Genomic DNA, 24635 nt, shown 5'->3' with positions numbered 1-24635 from the left:
CTGAAAAGAAAAGCAGTTCTTGGAAAGTAAGTAAGCCCTCAAGCCGAGTGACTTCACTAACAATAAGCTATTTTTGAAGGCAACTATGTATTTGTACAATTATTTGAAATTTTTCTTTTGGCCACTAGTAAAAATTTTCTTCCTTAATTATTGACAGGACACAGCCTTAAAGCTCAACAAGAGCTTACTTATACTTGAACTTTTATCACTAGTACCTATAGCCTGTAAACAGAACTGCATAAATCTGAAAGCTATCCAAACCAAGTTCACCCAAGATAAAGTACAATTCATCTTTTCAATTAAGAATCAATTCACTCAGTCCAGAAATAAATTTCTTATCTTTTTCAGGTAACCAATATTCTGTTAAAGCGCTCTCTCACTCCAGGAAAAGGGCTGGAACGTAAACAGGCTGATAAACAATAACAATCATATGAAAATGCCTATAGTCTACCAAATAGAGTCTTTCTACACACTGTTGTTGGTTTTCTTTACTCTTACTTCATAAGAAGGAAGTATTGACAGCTGTACATGGATTTGATTCAACATCAAGTTTGCACATAAAAAGAGCAAGCTACTGCCTACACATTTCCAGTAAACTGAAATTCTCATGGTATGCATGCCATGAATCATCTACAACAATAACTAACGAAGCATCAGACAATAGGCTGCCTCTTGGTGTTAAATCTAAACCAGAACATAGATGAGGGAAACATGACAATGCAGGATATGGGGGGAAAATCAAACCAAAATATAGATCTGTGTAACAGTTACCTTTTTATAGACATTAACAAAATATTTAACTTTCATATCTACAATTTAATGAAATACTACTGGAATATCTACTTTAAGAAGTATTTGCTTCAAGCTGTAACTTCAGTGGAAGCTGGATCTGGCTTCAAGAATGGAAAAAACCCAAAAATACTAACAAGGATGTTTACAAACATTCTCTCCTCTCTGAGGAAAAGTAGCAGTTTTCACCAGCTGCTAATATACCAGATGCAAAAAATTCCATACTTTTTGCTACCATTTTTGATACACCTTTCAAAGTCTGGAGCAGAGTATACACTTAAGCTTATGTATGTAAATGTGTAACAGCAGCATCACAAAGTGCTTGGAAAAGGATGAAAGAAAAACAGCATTTAAATTAAGAATATAAAAATATACCACTTAAGTGCAATAACTCTTTTCCTCCTATTTCTTTCTGAAAAAGCTATGCAAGTAAGGACTTATTTGCTCTAGTGCTACCTCAGCAGCCATGAATATTTGTAACAAATACTAGCATATAAGAGAAGGCTCTGGGGAGACCTTATAGCAGCCTTCCAGTACCTGAAGGGGGCTTACAAGAAAGCTGGAGAGGGACTTTTTACAAGGGCACATAGTGATAGGACATGGGGTAATGGCTTTAAGCTGAAAAAGGGTAGATTTAGATTAGATATTAGGAAGAAATTCTTCAGCATGAGGGTGGTGAGGCACTGGAACAGGTGGCCCAGAGAAGCTGTGGACGCCCCAACCCTGGAAGTGTTGGACAGGGCTTTGAGCAACGTGGTCTAGTGGAAGGTGTCCCTGCCCATAGTAGGGGGTTGGAACTAAATGATCTTTAAGGTCCCTTCCAACCCAAACCATTCTATGATTCTATGTATGTAAAGTAATTTATCACTAGGTTATCCTGGTTTTATACAATGTGAGATATACTCGCATAACACTGGAAGTAAGTATGAGCTAGCTGTGTAATTCTATTACAGAATTTTTCTTTTGGGATTCTTCTTTTTCTACCCAGTCTTCCTGCCCCATCTAGAGAATGGAGCAGCTTACTGTCCAAAGAAAAGATTAAGAGCTGGCTGGAATTACCAGGTAATATTGTCTGTCCCTCCCGTGTGAAGGAGGGACTGAGCTGCTCTAAATTTTTGGACATCTAAGTAGTGTCTCAGTATGCTGTCTATCTGGGCTGAGTTTGAGAGACACTGCTAAAATGTACTGCAAATAATCCCACCCACAGACAGAGCAGATTAACCTGCATTCATATTTCTGTAAAAATGTGTTGCATATAGCATTGCAAGTAACTGCAATCACACAATGTGTCTCAACTTATCCACACAAGGTGGAATGGGACCTCTCTAGCACGTGCATTGCCTCGCACACCCTGCTGCACCATGATATAACCACCCACATTTTCTACCACAATCTGACTATTAAAGCTTTTGCTCACTAAGCGGGAGGGCTTGGTTTTAGCTTCTACTTTGGCTGATGGGGGCTAGTATCTCCCATCTCTAAGGTGAATGTCTAACAACCAGTCTAGTAAACAATCTGCCTCGTTCCTCTTTTGAGATAAAACACTGGAAGTCATGAAGCCAGTGGGAACAGGGAAAAAGTATCCAATGCTACCTTAGTGGTTCAGGCAACTCAGAGGACAGAAATGGAGGTGCAAAAGTACACCCTGAAATTTATAATTAGATAGAAAAAGCCCCAGAAGTCCTGGAACTTGGGACTGGAATCTCAGATGGTACCTCCCCTTCTTCCCATTCTACCCTCTGCAAGTGAATACGTCACAGGGTAACATTGCCATCAAATGGGTTCCCTCAATTCATGTGCTATTACAAAATAGCACATAAATTCTGCTCAGACTGAAACACCCTAAATGTAGTTAATTTCTCTCCACTGATTACAAAGGGGAAAATGGTCTCCTGTACCTATAGCTTGCCTTTGTAAATCCCACATCTACACTCCACTGATATCAATGAAGCTGCATAGCCATAAACAGGAAAAAACCTGTTGTAAGCTGGACTTCAACTGTGACAAAGGTGACACTAGCTTTCATATAAAAACATCAATGTAATGCCTTAATTAGCTTGTTTTAAAAAGGAAAACAATATACCCCCTTTCCCATTCCATATCTCCTAGCAAAGAAATTGAGTACTTTTAGCAAAAATACATTGTCACGTGCTAGAAGGAACCCACAAGACTACCATATATCAGTAGGTTTCCATCATCCTCCTAAGACAGAAAAAAATATATTTAAGAGTTAGAAATATAGTGTTTCTTTTCTGTATGCACACGTATACACGCATTAAGGCAGAGGTAATAAAAACATGCTAGCCTGGGACTATAAGCTATAAATAAAAATACTGTTGTCAACAATTTAAAAAGAAAAAAACTAGGCTATAAAAAATACTGAGAAGACAGCATAACACTGAGGGGGGAAAATGAGATGATGGGTGAATTTTTTCCCCCCAAATCATTATAATTTCATCCCTTGGAATAAGAGAATTCTTTTAGTTTTGTACATTTTGGTTCCCTTATTTATGAATGTTATTCATAAACTTTAGTCCTCTTCAGTTAAAATATCACCTCAATACTCTATGATAGTAAATTCTACCAACTGATGATAAAAAGCTAAAAAAGGTTTACTGTAGACAGTTTTAAATATTGGTTCTCCTCTTTATGTGACTCCTTTTTCATTAGTAGAAAAAGTAAATAAAAGCATCAACATTATTTTTCATTATAGTACAAATTTTATGCATCTCAGTCCTCTTCTTTTCATTACCCTTCTGTTCCCCAGCACAACTCTATGTGATGTTATATCCTAGAAAATACTCCTTCCGTTCATCTGAACATTTATGCTCTTGTTTGGGAGTTTTCAGTGGATGCTGTCTAAGATGCATTTAACAAGGGCACAATAAACCTGTACTGTTGACACACTTCTCAATTTTCTGGGAACAAAAAATTAAAGAATGTTCAACAGAAATGTTCGTTCATCTTACTTATTCCATCTGATCTCAAGATCACCTAAATAAAAAAAAAGATCTCATTAAACTGGAATTACCAGAACTTCCACATTTTGATGTTTTACATTACATTATCTGGCATCATGAGGCCTTATCATCAAGATTAACTGGATCTTCTGACATCAACCTCTTTATGGTTTTAGCTAACACAAAAACTACCCTGCCAGTGCTTCATTCCACTTCATCTATAAAGTACTACCAATATCAAGGAACTAACCAGACACACACACAAATGCTATTTCTTCTAGCATGAGCTGTTTTCTATTAAAAGTTAAGTGAAAGTAGCAAGTGGAGAGTATCAGTTAGGAGCCTCATCTGAAGGATCCTGTCCAAACCTTTTTGAAAAACCCAATTTACCCCCACCCATTCTTGTAAGTATTTTTTCATTAACTTCCCAAGTTGTTATTTTGGTTAAAAAGACATAACATGCTAGTATGTCCTCACCTCATTGCACTGAATCAGTTAAAAAATAATCTGTTAAGAGTATTAATCACTTTGCAGAATGATCCATACTTTTTGTTCTAAAATCCAAAGACTGCTGGAGTTTGTGTGATGAAATATCTTCTTACCTCCCAGAGTCGAAGAATATCTTGAAAGCTAAATTCCCTTTTAAATCTGATAAGAAGCCATCGGAAGCAAAAATAAAGGTAGCCTGAGTCTTGAGATTCTAGGAATAAGAGTGTTACATTTCATAAACACCAAATATGGTTAAGATGGGAGGGGGGCATGTGTGGAACAACACACTTTACAGATACACAATCATACCACTGATTTTCAAGATGATAGCCCCTTTTCAGAATAAAAAGATATTTGCTGGAGGATGGCATATTTTTAAAATCAGTAACAAGATGACCCAGTTTTTCAATAGGCATGGAACAATTATTGAAAGTTTTTAGGCATTATTAATTTACAAGTCCTGTATTCATATAGTATTACTATTGAATTATGTTTAAAGACTGGTAAGGTTATCAATGCACATAGAATGCAGTAAGTTGTTTTAGTTATTGTGCATGAATAATACACCTACCTAAATAACTGCAAAATCCACTGTCTAGTAAACGAAGCAAAGTACTCAGCTGAATTAGTTGTGTCTTCATACCCTGCATCTGTTCTTCAAAATTCTGATGCTGGATGGAATAAAATATTAGCACTGTCATTTTTATTAACTCAATGATAATTGAGATTTACAGCTTTTTTTAATTTAAAAAAAGTTTTGTTATTGCAAGAGTGGTTCTCATCCTTTACGTATTTAACATATGGATATTTAACTGTACTTCTAGCTAATGAAATGTCTTTTACTGAAATGTTTAACTAAAGCAGTGAACTGTTTCTTTGATAACACTTTCGTATGTAATAAATGATATTTTAAATCAGCCTATGCTCTGTACCTCCAAGCAGCACCACTGTACTCAAACCAAAAAGACAACTTTTATTTTGTTATTCTCAGACCAGTCACATATTGTTTCACCACATGCACAATTCATAAAAGCTTCAGTTTGTGGGAAGTCTAAACTGCATTTAACAAATGCCAAAACGTAAGCAGTAAGTATGACAGGGAACCATTATCCTGAACAAAATCTTGCTAGAGGATTCCTGATTAATATAAATTTGGCTGTGATGGCTCTGAGTTACTTTGGAATTTCCAAGGAGCTGAATTTGTATTGCACAGTAATAGTATCACAAACCCACCATAACCTGTGTCAATCAGAATAAAAAATTGACTTCAAACATAAGATGGTTGCTTTAAAAGCATTAAAAAACCCATTGAAATTTATAAAATAAAAAATTAACCCCAAATGTCATCCATAGCTTATCTGTTGATGTGGGCTAAAAAAGCCTTATTTTACCATTTGATCCATGTATGATACAAAGCACCAAAAGGCATCTACTTCATTCTCCATAACATACAAGACAGGCGAAAGCAAGTCGCTCATCCCCTGGACATAACCTTGATGGAGGAAAAGGGAAAAAAAACAAAAAACCCCAAACAACAGGAATTTAGTTAAATTTGGCAGTTAAACAGTAATTTTTCAAGTATGTTAAATGACTGAGTGAAATGAATGTTTACATTCCAAGTTGTTACAGAATTTTCTAACTCAACCACCAGTAAAGACATTTTTGTATTAATAATAACGAACATCCAGCAGATCTAACAAGATTTAGCAGCTGCTCCTACCAATCTAAAGAGAACATAAGAGAAACACATTGTTCTTGTAGTTGTTAAAATACGTGCAAGCTGAGCTGACACCAGAATAGATTTTTAGTAAAAAAAGTTCCCATTTAGAGCTCTGAAGCATATATTGATATTTTTAAGATTAAATATATATCTTGCACCATCACAAATACAGACTCATATTTATTCTCATCTCCATCCATAATCAGTTGCTTTCTTTCATACTTTAAAATCTTTTTATATCTTCCCCCTTTTTTCCCCTCCAACTGAAGATTTTCTTTTCAAACAGATTTGAAGAAGAGATGTTGAGTTTCAATCACGGGAAAACATATGGTGCAATAGCTTTTATGAAGAAAATTTTGCACTTAACATTTCTTTTTTCTGGCACTGAATATGCTTTAAGGATTCCTATACTTAGGGAAGTAGGAACTGTTCTGCTTGGATGGTATTTTAAATACACTAAAGCCTAAGACCATCTATGTAACCAAGCAGCCAACAACAAAAAAGACTACTACCTATCAAACTGAGGAAGGGGTTTATTAACAAAATGCTTGTGAGAAACATGAAAGAAATGCATATCCAGACCTGATTCAAGGTAGTGCCTTTATGTTTCTGTGCCCAGCAACACTGAATCAAGTTCATATGCCCTGAAAAGCACTCACATGCTTTATAAGGAAAGCTTACATTTAACTGGAGAATAAAATGCTTATTTTTAGAGCATATCATTTTTACAAATATCAAGAAAATTTTAGTTGTATACAAAACACTTTCAAAATTTTATAGCTTTTTAATGCTTCTTCCAGCTTCCATGTTTGTAATTAACAGCCCAATTAAGAAGAGGACAAGGATTTTTAGACCCCATTTCCCCCCTTCTTCCTGAGTCTTCGAACTACCTTACCACTAAGGCTCAAGTCAGCTTATCTACTGCCCTATTGCTACTGACCTCCCTAAGTAAAGGAGAACATGATTTATGTGTATATCTATCACCAGTGGTTGGTTCAACATGACATGAGATTTCTCAGACTCAAGCTTGGCTGATTCCCTTTCCTAGTGATGTAATTATAACTGAATAACTAAAGAGAGGATTGGAGTGAATGACTGAAAATATGGAGCAGGTGTGAGAAGAAAAAATAGAACAAGGAACAGAAAACAGATAAATAATTAAAAGGCCAGATGCAAAAAAAATAGTATATTCCCTATACATTTAATACTATAGCAAACTAAAAATAAAGGCGGACAAAATTCTGTTAGAGACAGTTTAAAAGTATCTTAAAGATTAAAACCAGTTTTATTAATGCAGACTTGAGGAACTCATTCAGAAAAATGTTGTCTTAACAGCTGTTCTGTCCCCTCCCCTATCTGGCATTTTGGGGCATTATTCAGACCTCTCTACAGCTGCTGTCGAAGGATTAAAAGCAGCACTGTATCAATGCTTGAGTAGCTTAGAAGCCTTGGACAGATACAATGTCAAATGTACTGTATTTCCATTATTCTTGCTTCTTTATAAAACAGAAGACTTATCCACTGCATACATTTAAGCCATGTAAACAATGTTTTTAATAGAGTGGGTGGTGAATGTGCTTTAGTCTCACTTATGTGCCACTGCGTGTTAATGCAGGTTGAAATGTGGAAAGACACATGGAACAGAGCTACATGTCTAAACGGTCTCAATCAGTTTTAGTTTTCCCCTTCTTTTTCAAGCCAAAGATCAAGTTTCTCTACAGACTTACAGAAAGGACAAAAGCTGACAAGTACTACCACTCGGCAGCAAGTTTACTAGCTATTAAAGATTTGTTCCTACTTTTTGCCTTCAAAACCTGGCACAAAGTGGGCCTTCAGAATCCCTACACTTTTCTGAGACAGAATACCAAAAAAAAGCCACCCAACTACACAACAGCCAAATGTCATGCCGGGGTGGAGGGGGAAACCAGCCAGAAGTATCTTTTCCCTCCCTCCCTTCCAAGACAATTAACAGAAACCAAGACTTAGACATCTCGTATATGCTGCGATTAAAGCAAGACGTTATGTGCTCTTCCTTCTGCAACAGATGCATACACTGAAGTGTAATTTTTGACAGACTTAAGTGTACTCATCAAGAACCAGCTTTTAAAGTATTCATAAGAACACCCATGTTGACAAACAGCTGGTTCAGCATGCTGAGCTTTAACTACAGTAGTGGCAGCTGGTTTATCATTTTTATTGATATATCAGTCTTAAAAATGGATGTAACACTCAAACCCATTTAAAACTCTGAAAAGCAAACTTGCTTCAATTCTAAAAAAAACCCCAACAGTACAGCTACGGTGAAGACAAACTGCCACTTAATTCCCAATCCCACCTCAGCTGATGAATTCAGATGCCTGTGATAAGCATCAGAGAGAAGAGAGGAAGAAACAGGATGAGAAACTGAACAGTTATCTACCTTATTAAAACATGAATCTTGACATTTACAAAAAGCATTGTAATCAACTCAAGTTCAATTGTATTAACAGGCATTAACATAAGCAAGCTGTGTATCAGAAACTAAAAAGGCATTTACATTCAGAGGAACACAACTTACCTAAATCAAAGTCGTACATGCAATAGGTCATCAAAATATCATGAAGTAAAATCAATCCTGGATTATCTTCACCTTCGTAGAATTTATTCGTTCGATCTGTCCTGTTTACATCTTTTTCTAAGAAAACAGTCCAGATTTAAAAACATTTTCAAAACAAGTTCTACAAAGCCAGCATCAAATGAGTTCAGAATGTTTTTAAGCTGCTGATTTTTTCCTCAAATGCTGTTGCAAAACCTTTGAAGTGTTTAAGACAACTGCATAACTGAATGTCATTTCAAAATAAATAATATTTCAAAAGGAAGAAAATCCTTCCTGTCTGGAATAAAAGGATTTGCTTATAAACAGATTTTAAAGCTTTTTGCCTTTTTTTTTTTAAATAGTTTTAATAGAAAAAGTCCTGATTTTAATTCAGTGAAAATGTTCTACACTTACAGAAATTAAGCACAATTTTATGTGAGTTAGCTATGCAATGCCATTTATGAATACTTATGCGATGCAGCATCAGCCATAGTAGGAAAGTTACCACATGATCAGCTCAAAGACGCTGCAGTAGTTTATGACAGCATGTTTATAAATTCTATTTAACAAGTTCCTATAACTCATAGTGAGCTGAAACTGCCTGTTTCATCAGACAGTTTTCAAGCCTCAAACATACCAAGCACACAGCATACTCTCTAACAATGTGAAATTTAAGACTGATGTATTGAAATAAGCAAAATGCTGAGTGCACTTTAGTAAAAGAACTATTTTGTAGTTTTGGATCTATTTTACAACATAAGCCTAATATTGTCATTTACATTTCAAACACTTAAAAAGGACAGAACTGCTTCAACGAAAATGAAACTTCAGCCTTTTTTAAACTCCGAATGTCATTTTTTCTTTTCTGTTAACACACACAGTCTCTAAAAAGGTAGTTTACTAATCTACTAAGATTGGACTTTCTCAACCCCTTCAGCTTGCCTGTTGAATAACTGGCTGAAACAAGTTTAGTCCATTACCTCAGAATAACATAAAAATCTTATCCTGTCTCCTGAAATAACTATTTAGTAATCCTTAACGTTGGTGCCCAAATCTCACTACCAAAGAGAACTGAGGTTGCAATCCGGTAATAATCAGCAGAACTTGATGAAATTTTAAAAAGTATGTGTAAAACCCCACAAGTCAGAATGCACGTGTACAAATCCCTGTAAGAAATTTTAGAATACAGGTACATTTTCATTCTTATTGTATGTCATTATTTTAATGACATTCCTAGTAAAATTACGTCATGAAATACCATGAAGTAAAGAGCCTTTTGTCAAAACATCCAGCCATTCTGTAACACTAATGTGTAAAGCTCTGAATTACTCTGGTTAAGAAAGTTTTAGTATTAAGTATATAGCAAAGTTTAGACAGCTCTGAAAACAGCAACATCATAGTTTTTGAGTAACCTGTATGAAGAGGCACTAAAGGGTTACATTTTTTCAACTTCATATTGAATTGTAAAAAGTGTGTGAATTTGTACAGGTAGGTATGTTTCTAAATCTAAATTTACCTATAAGACTCCGGTAATCTCTTAATCTTGAATTTCGTTTTTCCTGTTCCTCACTAACAGATTTCCACTGCAGTTTCATCCTGAAATATTCATCCCTGAAGAAGAAAGATAATTTTGAAACCAAAACATGCTCAATTATTACATTTCTTTTTTCTTTAAGCATTCATTCATTCCATTTCTTCTTTGGCATAAAAGGGGTAACAACACCCCGTTTATATATTTTTAATTTAGTTTAACAACATTTTTTAAGAAAGTCTCGCACACTTCTTCGCATTCAACAATCTTTAGCAGCTGTCTTCCAAGTTTCCAAGAAGCTTTCTACATCACTATATGCTATAAGAAAAAAAGCAGCTATTTAATTTATTTTGTAACAAAAAACCAACTGTACTTACGTTTTCCTTTTTTGCAGATTTGCTCTCTCTTCTTTAGTGCTATTCCAAGGAAAATACCCCAAAAGAAATTTCCATGCCTCTTTTCTTAACGTATGGCAGAGACCCTAGGGAAAAACGGATATGAAACATTAACAAAAATACTACTTTGATTTTGTGAGGAAACATTCCTACAACAATACAACACTTCTTAAAGTAACAACTTAAAAAGAGAATTTTTATAAGTAAGCTTCCTTTTACATTGTAGCCAAATCTTAGCTGCTAACCAGGTATCACACTTGGAAGAAACAGAAGGAAGAGAATATGATTAAGCAGAAAACTGTAGAAGCACTGGATTCACCCTTAGAAGATAAAAAGAAACTTTACAAAATATATTTCTTCCTATATTTTTGCTTCACTGCTGGAAATAAAAACCTTACGGGCATCACAGACTTTAAGAAGGAAAAAAGTACCTTTAAAATTTACGTATTTAAACAACATGCTGCTTAACTGCCAAACTTCTGGTTTCCCCACAAACTGATCTTGAGGACTAGACTTCCATTTATTTATTTTTTTAAACAAGTATTTTCATCTAACAAGACATGACCAACATGCAGCTGAATCTTCCAAGCAAACAAAAACACTAGTGCCCACTCAAGGACACTACTGGTCAGAAATCCTTCCAAGTAACACTCATCATTTGTAGATTACAAAAGTGTACTAGCTGAATCATACCCTACTCTCATCAAAAGAGTTTCTTTCAATTCCTGCAATATAGTTGTGAGAATGAGGCACATTTGCTATCAGACACCCCAGTTTATTAGTCCAAGGCCAGCTTGATTCCTCACTGTATTTCTTCATTTATCACTAGATTAAGGCAAGGAAGATGCTGCAGCAAAAACAAGTAGCAACTGGACCTTTTCCAGTAACAGGCAACAGTTTGAGAGGCATTTTAACTTTTTTCTTTTTTTTCTTTAAGGAGGATCTGCACTTGATGTACTGGAAGTTATTGGGATCTTGAGTCATAAATAAAATCAAGCACTTACTCCTCTGGCAATGGACAACAGAGATGACAGGGAAATGGGCTACTGGAAGAAAAGGTTTGTAGTAATTCTCATGATTGGAGAAGTGTCCTTAATTGGGCACCTCAGGCACAGGTATGTTAAAAAACAGTCACAGAAACTGAAAAGGGCCTCAGTTTCACTCTAACTCCTTCACAACATATTACTTAATATGTACAGGTCTTTAAAAAACTGTAATAGCAGTGTTATCATTCTCTACTTCTGCTCAAACTTAAAGAATGCAAGACTGCATGCTTGCAAACGTGCATCAACAGGTGAACAAAGAATGCATTAAGGCAGCTGGAGTCCCACCAAAAAAGAGAAATACTAAAGTATTAAGTACGTTAGTTAGAACAGCTATGGGACATAACTAAAGTTTTCAAAATTGCCACTGAGACTGAATTCACATTCATAGTGCAAAAATCCTCAGTTCAATAATAAATATTGGCAAAAACGTTTAGGACTGTTCATATGATGAGGGCCAAATCCAGGCAAACTGCTGGGCAAAGAGAAGCTTTTGTTGGAGAATGAAAAGAAAACACCCTCAAAAAGAAAAGAATAAACTCAATATCCTAACGCTGAAGCACCGATTTTTTCCTGAAAGGCACTTTGACTTTTCTTCTTTATCACTTAAGCCTTTGTGTTTTCAACTCATTCAATTCAACCACCACCACAAGATCTCTCTCTCTCCCTCTAGAGCACTTTGTATGGTTGCAAGACTGCTGAGGTATTTGATTAGCATGAAATCATGCTTTATGAGGTCTCTCCCACAGTACTGACTGGCTCATGCTCAAAGTCCTGCACAAACCATTACAAGTATAATGAAAACAGCATAACCATGGTTTGGGAAGGGAAGGAAAGAAAAGGGAGCCAGAAGCAAGCCATAAGTCTTGGTGACTTTAGAAAAACAAGTTACCCCTTTGAATATCAATCGCTTTATGTAGTCGACATTTAGAATTCTTCCTTCAGAATCCATATTCTTAGCCCATTCTTCAGCTGACACAGGCTCTCTTCTACTAACTTCAGGCTGTTTTCCTAGATCGATCTGAAACACATGCAAATATGTTTACGACTCTCACTGAAGTGCTTCAGTAGTTTTGAACAACTGCACAAATAGTACTAAGCTTGTCAGTTTGTTATATTCAGCGCAAGTACATTTTCACATCTGCATGCCTCAGCACCTCTAAGGATCTAAGGCTGTGTCCACATTAGCAAGTAGTGCGGACCAACACAAACAGATCTTTAGAGCAAGACACTCTGTGCTGAGGACCCAAGTATACATGTTAATGTTTCAGATTTTGGAGGAAGTTGTACATGTGTGTTTTAAATAACCTTCTAGCCCACCAAACACCTCTGGAACAAGCTTCCATGGACTAAAAGTCTCTATACAACTGCAAATGTATTAGGTATGTGCAACACAGCAAACAAGGACAATAGGGAGCTTCACTTCAAAAGCACATTCCTGACACACAATAGCACATCTTAAGAGAGAACTAAAAAACTACTCGGGTTCAGAGATGTTATGCCCACACAGACTGCGCAGTGTGACTGAAAGATCAATTTAAGTACATCGCCCCTTAAAAAAAAACAACCAAGACTACATGTGCTTTCAGAACTCCTAACACCCATCAAAGTTTCACAGTTTGTGGTTAGTCTCTCTCAGTTCCCAAACTGCATGTTTAAGCACAGCAGAATTCAGCAGACACTCATTCCTTATTTTCTAAAAATATTTTGATGATGGCAACCACCAAGTCAATTTGTGTTTCAACTCTTTGGAAGTCTAAGGCATTTGCCAGATCACACATATAGGTAGGTCAGCATTATTTTTAATATGTAGCATTCATTATACTTTTTCTCATTGATAAATTAACTGATTAAGTGCTAGGTAGCAAGTTCTTCGAATTACATAGTTCATACAGCTACTGCTAAGTTATTAACACTATTTTGAACTCCAGAAAGAAAAAACAACATTCAATATAGTTTAACACTAAAAACATGCGAGCTGCTTACATAGTAATCACAAGCACTTAAAAATAAACCTTTTCCACCTATCTGTAAGAGACATGAGCAGGAGCCCACACGAAGTGATTCATGATCCAATTACAAGTTCATTCTAGCTTTGGTTCAAGTCATACATAAATCTGTACATTTATAACACCCTAGACATGAATCATCCAATTAAACACTTGGTTTTAATCTTCTTAGCCCTCTTAAAACAAACTGAAATGTTAAAGTGATTAGCCAAGTTAGTTATTAACCTGTATACCCCAATTTTACTTAACATAGCTCTATCTGACCACAGAGGAAACACTAAACATGAAATGGGTCACTTTTCAGGGTAGTGACTCTAACATAACTATTATCCTCATTTCAGTAATGACAAACTTTCTTTCAAAGCAAAACTCATATTTGCAGGCATAAAAATGACATATTCTAGAAGTAGCTGATAATGATCTTACTCTTGTCAATAAAAGATAGAGCAGCATATATCACAATCGCCAAGCATAAACAGTATAACTCACCAAGCTTCAAGTCCTACCATTCCTTTAACAGTGTGCATAAAAAGAATCAATGCATCTGTATCATATTCATTTACACACTCACTCGTGTAATGACTTCAAATCCTGGTTCTTCCTGCTGATTTATCTTTAGCCCTGGAATAGCATCATTGAGGAAGTCTGCCATTTCTGATGGTGGTCGCCTTTGACTTGAAGGGTCACTTAAACGGAAACTGTCAAAAATATAGTTTGTGACTTTGGAAAATCTTCCCATTGTTACTGTGTATGGGTCTTTCTTCAATTTCTGTGTTATAACAAGGAAAACAAGTAAAATACAAAAAGCGTCAGATTATTTGGAATTCTTGTACTCAAAGAAAGCAAAACAACAGGAAGAGTATAGTAGGTCTCAAAGTTATTGAAGTTTCATATATCAGTAGTTTCATACAGTACATGCATTACATGACTAAAAAAGATATCTTAAGTATTAAGGTAATACTACTGATTGATTTGAAAGAGTTGATAGCAGTGTGCTCAGTAAGCCTGACCTACATATGAATGTGGATCAGTTCTACTGTTTAGTTTCCAGTGATTAATGCCACAAAACATCTTCCTTATGCCTAGCTTCTCTGCCTTCATAGATAAAACACATCTTGAATCATCGTGTACTCTGCTAGGAATCTCACGCAAACCTCGAGCTGACAACTGAGTCCACAAACTAATATAATTTGCTCATGAAGATTTTCTTTAATTAAACAAATCAGTGGGTCAAAACTCTGGCCTCAGTCAAGTCACTGAAATTTTGCTGCTGACTTTCACGAGTTCACAAACCCCACCAAATGCTAAGCAGTTTTAACATAAAAAACCTCTTTTAGGCAATATTGTGCTCTTTGCTGCTATATTTCCAGCATGCCTTCAAAACTGTCAGAAAATACCAAGGAAAATAATATTGAGTCAAGGAAAATTTAGAAAAAACTATAATTAATATGTTTGGGTAATTCCTAAGATTTTTTCCTTCTTCCCCTTTCTAGAACTTTCTGTACTCAAATGTATAGAATCACAGACAACACTAACTCGAATAGGTTTGAAATAGTACCACAGGGCAGTTAAAAAATTATTAGAATACGCAAAACAACTTATAAGTAAGCGTACTTTCTATAGGAAACATTTGTTTTAGGATACAATCAATGCTTCTACAATGGCAATGATTCAGGGAATATTTGTGTGACATAGTAGGGTGGGGGTTTTTTACTAAGTGTCTTCAGAATAAAAAATTCAAAAGATAATACATACTTGTAATAAGCCATATGAGGGTTCATCAAAGAGATTTTCAAAAGACTGGGACAGAGATTTGTTCTGAGAATTCACAAGAAGAATTCGTTTATCCTGTGGAGATCTGCAATAAAATTAAAAAAGGGTTTCTATAAGTACCACCAGTTTTTCCTGAAAATGTTTAGAACATTTACTGTTTTTTGAAGTCACATTTCAGGTTTTGTGCAAAGAAAGCCGGTTTGATGCCAGATCATTCTTAGTTCTTAGCACAAGTTCACAAGCTAACACACTACAAAACAGGACTTTCACTTTTCACAGGAAAAATGTTTCATCATGCTCATATTCATCACTTTTCATCATGCTCATATTCATTCTCAATTGCACTCTTCCATTCTTTGAAAAATCATGATGCTTTTGAGAAATTTTTCAGAAATTACTCTGGAAGACAACTTTTGTCATGCACATGTAACAAAGTTTTCTTCAACTATCGTTTTCTATATTTGACAACGGACAAAAAAAGAGGTGACACAGGAAAAGGAAATTTAGTGAGACACAGTCAGCCTCAACACATACATGCTGAAACTCCTTTAACATAACAGAGGATGTGAAAAGAGCCCATGTCACCATATACAGTTAAGGAACTCTTTCTAGCAATTACTAAATCTTACATTAAGGCACCCTGTAAAACATTACATACAGGAATACAAACTGCTTTTCAATGTATGAAAACACATCAACAAATTTCTAACCAACGGTATTACAACAGCTACTGTCAGAATAATTCTAAGATTCATACTATTAGGAGCTTAAAAAACACCACAGCCATTGTATTGTGAAACAGAATCATCTCAGTACTGCCCTGCAAATGTGTTTCTGTGTAGACTCCAAAAGCTAAATGAACACAAACCTGATTTGGCCTAACTCACTGTATTTGTACACTCTTGTTCTTCAATGTAACATTTGCTTCTCTGACAGGCTTGCACAGGCAGATGAAAACGATAACAACAAAGACAGTGGAACCCTGCTGCTCCTAGTATTTAATCTGTTCTTTTGCTCTCACCTTCCCCACCCCCGCCCCCAACATCTCATCTTCTCCCCTCCTCCAGCACAGACACCCCATCAATTCATTAAACAGCTCCTGAATCACCAATTTACAGCTCATTATGTGACAGAAGAGAGAACAGCTCAGAAGCCAGGCCGACATTCAAGCCTCGGAGTTGGCAGCCAGGCAGAGGAAAGCCAAGCACTTTGCCATATGACTCTAATCCATCACGCAGACTTAAATTTATAAAATACCTCTCTATTGCTTTCTCCCAAAGTTTAAATACACTATTTTAGTCTCTGAAAGAAAAATGACTTTTACTTTTATTAGTACTTTTACTTTTATTAGTACCTGCATCATCTACCATGTTATTGAAGACAAAGATAAGAACTTTAATAAGCCTTATCTCTCTCCCATTCCAACAGGACAGGACACTGTTAACACTGACGGATATGAAATGCAACAAGAGATCTCATTTTGAGACATTCAGACACTACAGTCATAGTTCTGAGGCAGCAACAGTTAATGAAGCTCAACCGGCTTTTGCTAAAAAGCAGCACAGGGGCAAAGGCTGAGTCATGTATTATGTTTTCCTGAACTAAAAAACCAAAAACTTTGTACCATATCTCCATTTTAATTAAACAGTGTCTCTGGACAGCCCGTTGGGTATCAACAGCTACTTGGGTAATGTTCAAAACAAATTTCTAAGCTAGACACTTTATTAAACACTTACTGATAATACCGCAAGTTAGAAAGTGTCATCTGTACATGCAGTGTTTTCTCAATATTAGTCTGGCGCCGCCAAACTAGGAAGCACATAATCTTTAACACAAATACAAGTATTTTGTTCAAGTTTAGTCACTTCACACACACTGATTTCAGCAATGACGTGACATTTTATAAGGAATGGTGTTAGAGAAGGGCAAAAACTTTTGAGGTAATAGGAGCAGAGGAAGAAAATACCTATGACAGAAAGGTATTTTAGAGAAAAGCTAAATTTTCTGCCTTGACATCAATATCCCATGTATTACAAACTAGAGGTTCGGATAACAAGTAATTATACTGCCAAGTATTTGCTTATGGCATCCAGAGAGCTGAGTAAACATCTTTTCCTAAAAGAGTTTGTGGGCTTAGATACATCATGTACTAAAGGAATGCCAGTGGTGACCAATGCCTCCACCCGGATGGAACTGCTGCAAGGAGAGGCTGCAGTGGAGACCTCTGACTGCAGAAGTGCCTAGACCGTTCTCCTGGGGCAGGGACGGGTGGCAGAGCTGCCTGCAGAAGATGTGCCCAGGTGGAAGACCTCCTGCAGCAGGTGGCTGAGCTGCAGGAGGCAGTGAGAAGGCTGCATAACATCAGCAAGGCTGAGGAGTTAAGATAGCTGGTTCCAAGTGCAGTCTGCAGTGCACCCACAGCCCATGGCTAAAGAGCCACAAACTCCTCCGGCTCACACAGAAGGCAGGGCGGCCAATAATGCAGAAGAATGGACGGTTGCAATGGCAAGGACCAACAGGAGGAAGAGACTTCCCCCAAAGCCTGAGGTGCCCTTGCAGAACCACTTCACTGCTCTGCAGACTGAAAAGGAAAGACTCATCACACCAGGAGAGATGCTGGAGCAGAGTAAAGCATCCCTGTATAACAACCAGTGCAACTAAGAAAAGGCAAAGAGTGATAGTAATAGGCAACTCCCTTCCGAGAGGTATGGAAGCACCCATTTGCCAACCTGACCCGCTGTATTGGGTTTGCGTGGCAGCGCTTTGGTAGCAGGGGGGGCTACAGGGGTGGCTTCTGTGAGAAGCTGCTAGAAGCTTCTCCTATGTTTGATAGAGCCAATGCCAGCAGACTTCAAGACGGAACTGCCACTGGCTAAGGCTGAGCTAATCAGCAACAGTGGTAGCGCCTCTGGGATAACATATTTAAGAAGGGGGGAAAAACCGGGAAGCGGCAGCCGGAGAAGAGAGGAGTGAGAATATGTGAGAGAAACAACTCTGCAGACACCAAGGTCGGTTAAGAAGGAGGGGGAGGAGGTGCTCCAGGCGCCTGAGCAGAGATTCCCCTGCAGCCCGTGATGAAGACCATGGTGAAGCAGGTTGTCCCCCTGCAGCCCATGGAGGTCCACGGTGGAGCAGATATCCACCTGCAGCCCATGGAGGACCCCACGCCGGAGCAGGTGGATGCCTGAAGGAGGCTGTGATCCTGTGGGAAGCCCATGCTGGAGCAGGCTCCTGGCAGGACCTGTGGACCCGTGGAGAGAGGAGCCCACGCTGGAGCAGGTTTGCTGGCAGGACTTGTGAGCCCATGGGGGACCCACAGTGGAGCAGTCTGTTCCTGAAAGACTGCACCCCGTGGAACGGACCCATGCTGGAGCAGTTCGTGAAGAACTGCAGCCCGTGGGAAGAACCCACGTTGGAGAAGTTCGTGGAGAACTGTCTCCCATGGGAGGGACCCCACGTTGGAGCAGGGGAAGAGTGTGAGGAGGAAGAAGCGGCAGAAACAACGTGTGATGAACTGACCGCAACCCCCATTCCCCGTCGCCCTGCGCCGCTCGGGCGGGGGGAAGAGGTTCGGGAGTGAAGTTGAGCCCGGGAAGAAGGGAGGGGTGGGGGGAAGGTGTTGTTTTTTTTAAGATTTGGTTTTACTTCTCATTATCCTACTCTGATTTTGATTGGTAATAAATTAAACTAATTTCCCCACATCAAGTCTATTTTGCCCATGATGGTAGTTGGTGAGTGATCTCCCTATGTCCTTATCTCGACCTATGAGCCTTTTCTTCATATTTTCTCTCTCCTGTCCAGTTGAGGAAGGGGAGTGAGTGAGCAGCTGTGTGGCGATTAGTCCGGCTGGGCTTAAACCACGACACCCACTCTCTAGAGACGCATGCTGCTTACTGGGGGCTTGTATCAGGGATGTCACCGGGAGACTACCAAGCCTTGTACAGTCCATTGACTGTCATCCACTGCTGCTGTTTCACATGGGCACCAGTGACACAGCCAGAAGCAGTCTGAGGAGTATCAAGAAGGATTACAGAGCCCTGGGAGCGGCAGTAAGGCACTCTGGAGCGCAGGTAGTTTTTTCATTCATTTTTCATCAGTTCCTGGTCAAAGGGAAGGAGGTTGAAAGGGCCAATCAGCAAATGGTTACAGGACTGGTGCCACAGCCAGGGGTTCAGCTGCCTAGACCACGGGACTCTTTGAGAAGCATCGTCTGCTAGGGGCTGATGGGGTCCATCTGCCAGAGAAGGGGATGATCATCTTCAGTCATAGGCTTGCCAAGCTGGTGAAGAGGGCTTTAAACTAAAGTTGCCAGGGGAAGGGAACCTCAATCCATCCCACTCCTACCAGTTTGATGCCAGTCCCAACAATAGATGCCCAGAGCCTGGAGAAGGATCACAGGTCAACAGGAGAGCACTTGAAGAACAGCACAAAGGAACTCTAGCCACTCCAGCTGGTAAGCCAGCTTCCTCAGGGGCCCAACTTAAATGCCTCTATGCAAACACACATAGCATGGGGAATAAACAAGAGGAGTCAGAGACATGCACACGCCTGCAGGGCTATGATCTTATTGGCATCATGGAGGCTTGGTGGGATGGCTTCTATGACTGGAGTGTTGGAATGGAAGGATACAGGCTCTTTAGGAAGGACAGGCAGGGGAAACAAGGAGGGTGTGTCACCCTCTATGTCAATGGCCAGCTGGAGTGCATGGAGCTCTGCCTGGGGATGAATGAGGAGCCAGCTGAGGGGCTATCGGTCAGGATCAAAGGGAGGGCAGGGACAGGTGACTTTATAGCAGGTGTCTGCTACAGGCCACCCAACCAGGAAGACCGAGCAGATGAGGCCCTCTACAGACAGACAGGAGCAGCCTCACGATTACAAGTCCTGGTCCTCATGGGGGACTTCAACCACCCCAATATCTGTCAGAGGGTCAACACAGCAGGGCATAAGCAATCCGGGAGGTTCCTGGAATGCATTGATGATAACTTCCTTCTCCAAGTGATAGAGCTGCCAACGAGGAGAGGTGCTGTGCTGGACCATGTTCTCACCAACAAGAAGGGGCTGGTGGGGAATGTGAAGCTCAGGGCAGCCTTGGTTGCAGTGACCTTGAAGTGGTGGAATTTGAGATCCTTAGGGCAGCAAGGAGGGTGCACAGCAAGCTCACTACCCTAGACTTCAGGAGAGCAGACTTTGGCCTCTTCAGGGATCTGCTTGGTAGAATACCATGGGATAAAGCCCTGGAGGGAAGAGGCGCCCAAGAAAGCTGGTTAAAATTCAAGGATCACCTGCTCCAAGCTCAGGAGAGATGCATCCCAAGTCAGGCAAAAACATGAGGAGGCCTGCATGGATGAACAAGGAGCTCCTGGACAAACTCAAACACAAAAAGGAAGCCTACAGAGGTGGAAGCAAGGACAGGTAGCCTGGGAGGAATACAGAGAAACTGTCTGGGCAGTCAGGGATCAGGTAAGGAAAGCTTAAGCCCTGACAGAATTGAATCTGGCCAGGGACGTCAAGGGCAAGAAGAAAAGCTTCTATAGGTACATCAGTGATAAAAGGAAGACTAAGGAAAAATGTGGGCCCCCTCTGGAAGGAAACGGGAGACCTGGTTATCCAGGATATGGAGAAGACTGAGGTACGCAATGACTTTTTTGCCTCAGTCTTCAACGGCAAGTGCTCAAGCCACACCTCCCAAGTCATGGAAGGCAAAGGCAGGGACTGGGAGAATGAAGGACCACCCACTGTAGGAGAAGATCAGGTTCAAGACCATCTAAGAAATCTGAAGGTGCAGAAGTCCATGGGACTTGATGAGATGCATCCACAGGTCCTGAGGGAACTGGCAGATGAAGTTGCGAAGCCAGTATCCATAATATTTGAGAAGTCGTGGCAGTCTGGTGAAATTCCCACTGACTGGAAAAGGGGAAACATAACCCCCATTTTTAAAAAGGGAGAAAAGGAAGACCCAGGGAACTACAGGCCAGTCAGTCTCACTGCTGTGCCCAGCAAGATCAGGGAGCAGATCGTCCTGGAAACTATGCTAAGGCACATGGAAAACAAGGAGGTGATTGGTGACAGGCAACATGGCTTCACTAAGGGCAAACTGTAACCTGACAAACTTGGTGGCCTTCTACAAGGGGGTTACACTGTTGGTAGATATGGGAAGAGCAACTGCAACTGATACCATCTACCTGGACCTATGCAAAGCATTTGACACTGTCCCCTCTAAATTGGAGAGACGGATGGACCACTCAGTGGATAAGGAATTGGCCGGACGGTCGCACTCAGAGAGTTGCGGTCAACGGCTTGATGTCCGAGTGGAGACCAGTGGTGAGTGGCGTTCCTCAGGAGTCGGTATTGGAACTGGCGCTGTTTAACATCTTTGTTGGTGAGATGGACAGTGGGATTGAGTGCACCCTTAGCGAGTTTGCCGACAATGCCAAGCTGTGTGGTGCGGTCGACACGCTGCAGGGAAGGGATGCTATCCAGAGGGACCTTGACAGGTGGGCCCGTGCGAACCTACTGAAGTTCAGCAGGGCCAAGTGCAAGATCCTGCACATGGGTTGGGGCAATCCCAAGCACAGATACAGGCTGGGCGGAGAATGGATTGTGAGCAGGCCTGAGGAGAAGGACTTGAGGCTGTTGGCTGATGAGAAGCTCAACATGAGCCAGCAGCGCGTGCGCTTGCAGCCCAGAAAGCCAACCGTATCCTGGGCTGCATCGAAAGAAGCGTGGCCAGAAGGTTGAGGGAGGTGATTCTCCCCCTCTACTCTGCTCTGGTGAGACCCACCTGGAGTATGGTGTTCAGCTCTGGGGCCCCCAACATAAAAAGGACATGGACCTGTTGGAGCAAGTCCAGAGGAGGGCCACAAAGATGATCAGAGGGCTGGAGCACCTCTCCTATGAGGACAGGCTGAGAGAGTTGGGGTTGTTCAGCCTGGAGAAGAGAAGGCTCCAGGGAGACCTTATAGCAGCCTTCCAGTACCTGAAAGGGAGCCTACAAGAAAGCTGGAGAGGGACTTTTTACAAGGGCACGTAGTGATAGGACAAGGGGTAATGGCTTTAAGCTGAAAGAGGGTAGATCTAGATTAGATATTAGGAAGAAATTCTTCAGCATGAGGGTGGTGAGGCACTGGAACAGGTGGCCCAGAGAAGCTGTGGATGCCCCAACCCTGGAAGTGTTCAAGGCCAGGTGGGATGGGGCTTTGAGCCACCTCGTCTAGTGGAAGGTGTCCCTGCCCAGGGCAGGGGTGTTGGAACTAGATGATCTTTAACGTCCCCTCCAACCTAAACCATTCTATGATAAATAACCATTAGGAAACAACAGAAACCTACAGAGACTGAAGCCAGCCATTCCCACAACTTACGGGGCATATTGGTTCTTTTCACTTTCCTTTAAAAATAATCATCGTAATTCATGACTAGTCCACAGAATAGAATTTGGTGCCGGAATCAGAACTTAACTGGAGGAGAGTAATCTAAGTAAGAAAACTAAAACTGGAAGTTCCTGCTCAGCTCAATGCTTAACTTCATTTAAATTTAATTGCCACAGCTGCCTCAGCTTTTTGCTTTAAAGTTCTCAAAGTATCTGCTGTTGCATTCATCAACACTTAGAACTGTTCAAGGGGGCAATACTAAGCAGCTCAGCACGTCCTGAATGCTTGAACGTCACCTCAAGTTTCCCTGTCTTCCCTTAGCAGGCAACTCCATCTGATAAGCATTCCTTGACACACCAGTGCACAGCTGCTAGGTCAGACTGCACAAACCCTATGCCACTGCCTTCTTTTAAAATCAGACACGTGAGGACACGACTGCCTCTCTTCATACAGTTTGTTCCCCACCTGACAGCTATTGTTTTGCACTGTCCCAAGAGGAATGTAGCCTCTTGCCAGGTGATGTGGACAAATGACAAGAACTAAGAATCCACTGGGTCAAGTAAAGGAAGAATGGTAAGTGTCCATTCACTCAGTGCAGACTGTCTGATAGAGACAGTGAAACAGGAACCAAAATCACTACCTGTTCCATTTTCATTCAGTGACTCATCAATAAGCATTAATTTTACATAGCAATGTGAAGTATAATTATTTGCAGCACATGACTCAATAAACCTGGAAACAATGCCTGTTAGTAACACAAACTGTCTAACATTATGTGCAGTAACAAACTGACAACCAAATGCTGGACAGAACCTAGATGTCTCACTTATAGGAGCTTAGGTGTCCAACCTCAGAAAATGGTTTAAGGTATTCTGGTATGTTAATTTAGATTCCTGGTTTTTTAAAAACTTTCAACGATGAAGTCAAAAGATTCAAACAACTTCCTGAATATGAAAAGACAAAGTAACTTGTTACATAGCAAAGCAGTATCTTCTTGTAAATATTTTATGCCTTTGAGCAAAAAACATTAAATATAAAATAAGCTTAGTCCAGGTGTCTCAACATTAAATACATGGAATTCCACTGAAATTAGAGCAAGTATAACTACAGATCTGTTCTTGCAGTACTGTATTTTAATTGCCAACTTTTCTGTTGCTTATTGCTTTTTATGCATGTGTGTATATATGTGTGTATGTATATACACACACATACATATATTTTCAAATAATAAGCTCTTTAAATAGTGGCAATTAAAAAACCCCGCAGCATGAACTTATTAGTTTTAAATTGCTTTTGTTAAAGCCTCAAATGGACTAACTGGAAAGAAGGCATAAAGGAAAATCTTCATGTAAAATTTTAAAGTTTCTAGTTGATAGTTGATCACAAGAACAAAGTTTTGATTAAATCAATGCAAATCAGTTTGCTACACTGTCAAATGCACCCACTAGGCCTACTTAAAACTTGGTCCTGTTCATTAAACACATTATGGATATTAGAAAATCTGAAATACACTGCCACAGTACACAGGCAACAGATCACAGAGTATAAAGCTTTCAGTGACTCACCATTCAACACAGGTGTTTTTCCAGTGTTTGCTACATAGGTTGCCTCAAAAACCTGCCCTAGCCTACCAGCAACTAGTTGGAAGATATCCACAAATAAGTAAACACAGAGCAGTATGCTCAAAAAGGAACAACTTCCTTGAGGGGAAGGGGAGGGAGGCAGGGGATGGCAGGATGCCAATATTCCCCTGCACAAGTAGTGAAATTAGGAAACGAAATGAAAGGAGGTTTAAGGAAGAACTCAAAGGGAACCTAAACTCAGGATTCAAAATGAAGTTGTGATCCAGGATTTCCTAATCTACAGTTGTACAGAGAATATTCTTACTTATACCTTTACCTTGTCCCCCTAATAGCCTCTCCTTTGGTCTTCTTGAACTTTCCCCTTAAAAAGCTCACATACAATGCTACAGCCAGTACCATTT

At 39.6% G+C, this 24635-nt stretch overlaps 1 protein-coding gene across 1 annotated transcript in view; it reads right to left on the bottom strand.

The window, feature by feature from the left end:
• Nucleotides 1-24635, bottom strand: part of TBC1D15 (TBC1 domain family member 15) — a 39315-nt gene that overhangs the window by 1823 nt on the left and 12857 nt on the right. Inside the window, exons 6-14 of the mRNA XM_059816156.1 lie at nucleotides 15267-15369; nucleotides 14083-14280; nucleotides 12395-12523; nucleotides 10442-10545; nucleotides 10050-10144; nucleotides 8516-8632; nucleotides 5630-5730; nucleotides 4810-4909; nucleotides 4352-4449 (exon numbers count right to left, since the gene is read on the bottom strand). Coding sequence (XP_059672139.1) covers nucleotides 4352-4449; nucleotides 4810-4909; nucleotides 5630-5730; nucleotides 8516-8632; nucleotides 10050-10144; nucleotides 10442-10545; nucleotides 12395-12523; nucleotides 14083-14280; nucleotides 15267-15369 — 1045 coding nt within the window. The remainder of the gene's footprint in view (nucleotides 1-4351; nucleotides 4450-4809; nucleotides 4910-5629; nucleotides 5731-8515; nucleotides 8633-10049; nucleotides 10145-10441; nucleotides 10546-12394; nucleotides 12524-14082; nucleotides 14281-15266; nucleotides 15370-24635) is intronic.

This window comes from Gavia stellata, chromosome 4, assembly GCF_030936135.1.
Source record: "Gavia stellata isolate bGavSte3 chromosome 4, bGavSte3.hap2, whole genome shotgun sequence".
In the NCBI taxonomy this organism is placed as follows: domain Eukaryota; kingdom Metazoa; phylum Chordata; class Aves; order Gaviiformes; family Gaviidae; genus Gavia; species Gavia stellata.
Note: the sequence above shows the minus strand (reverse complement) of the source record. Positions and strands in the feature narration are given on the sequence as shown.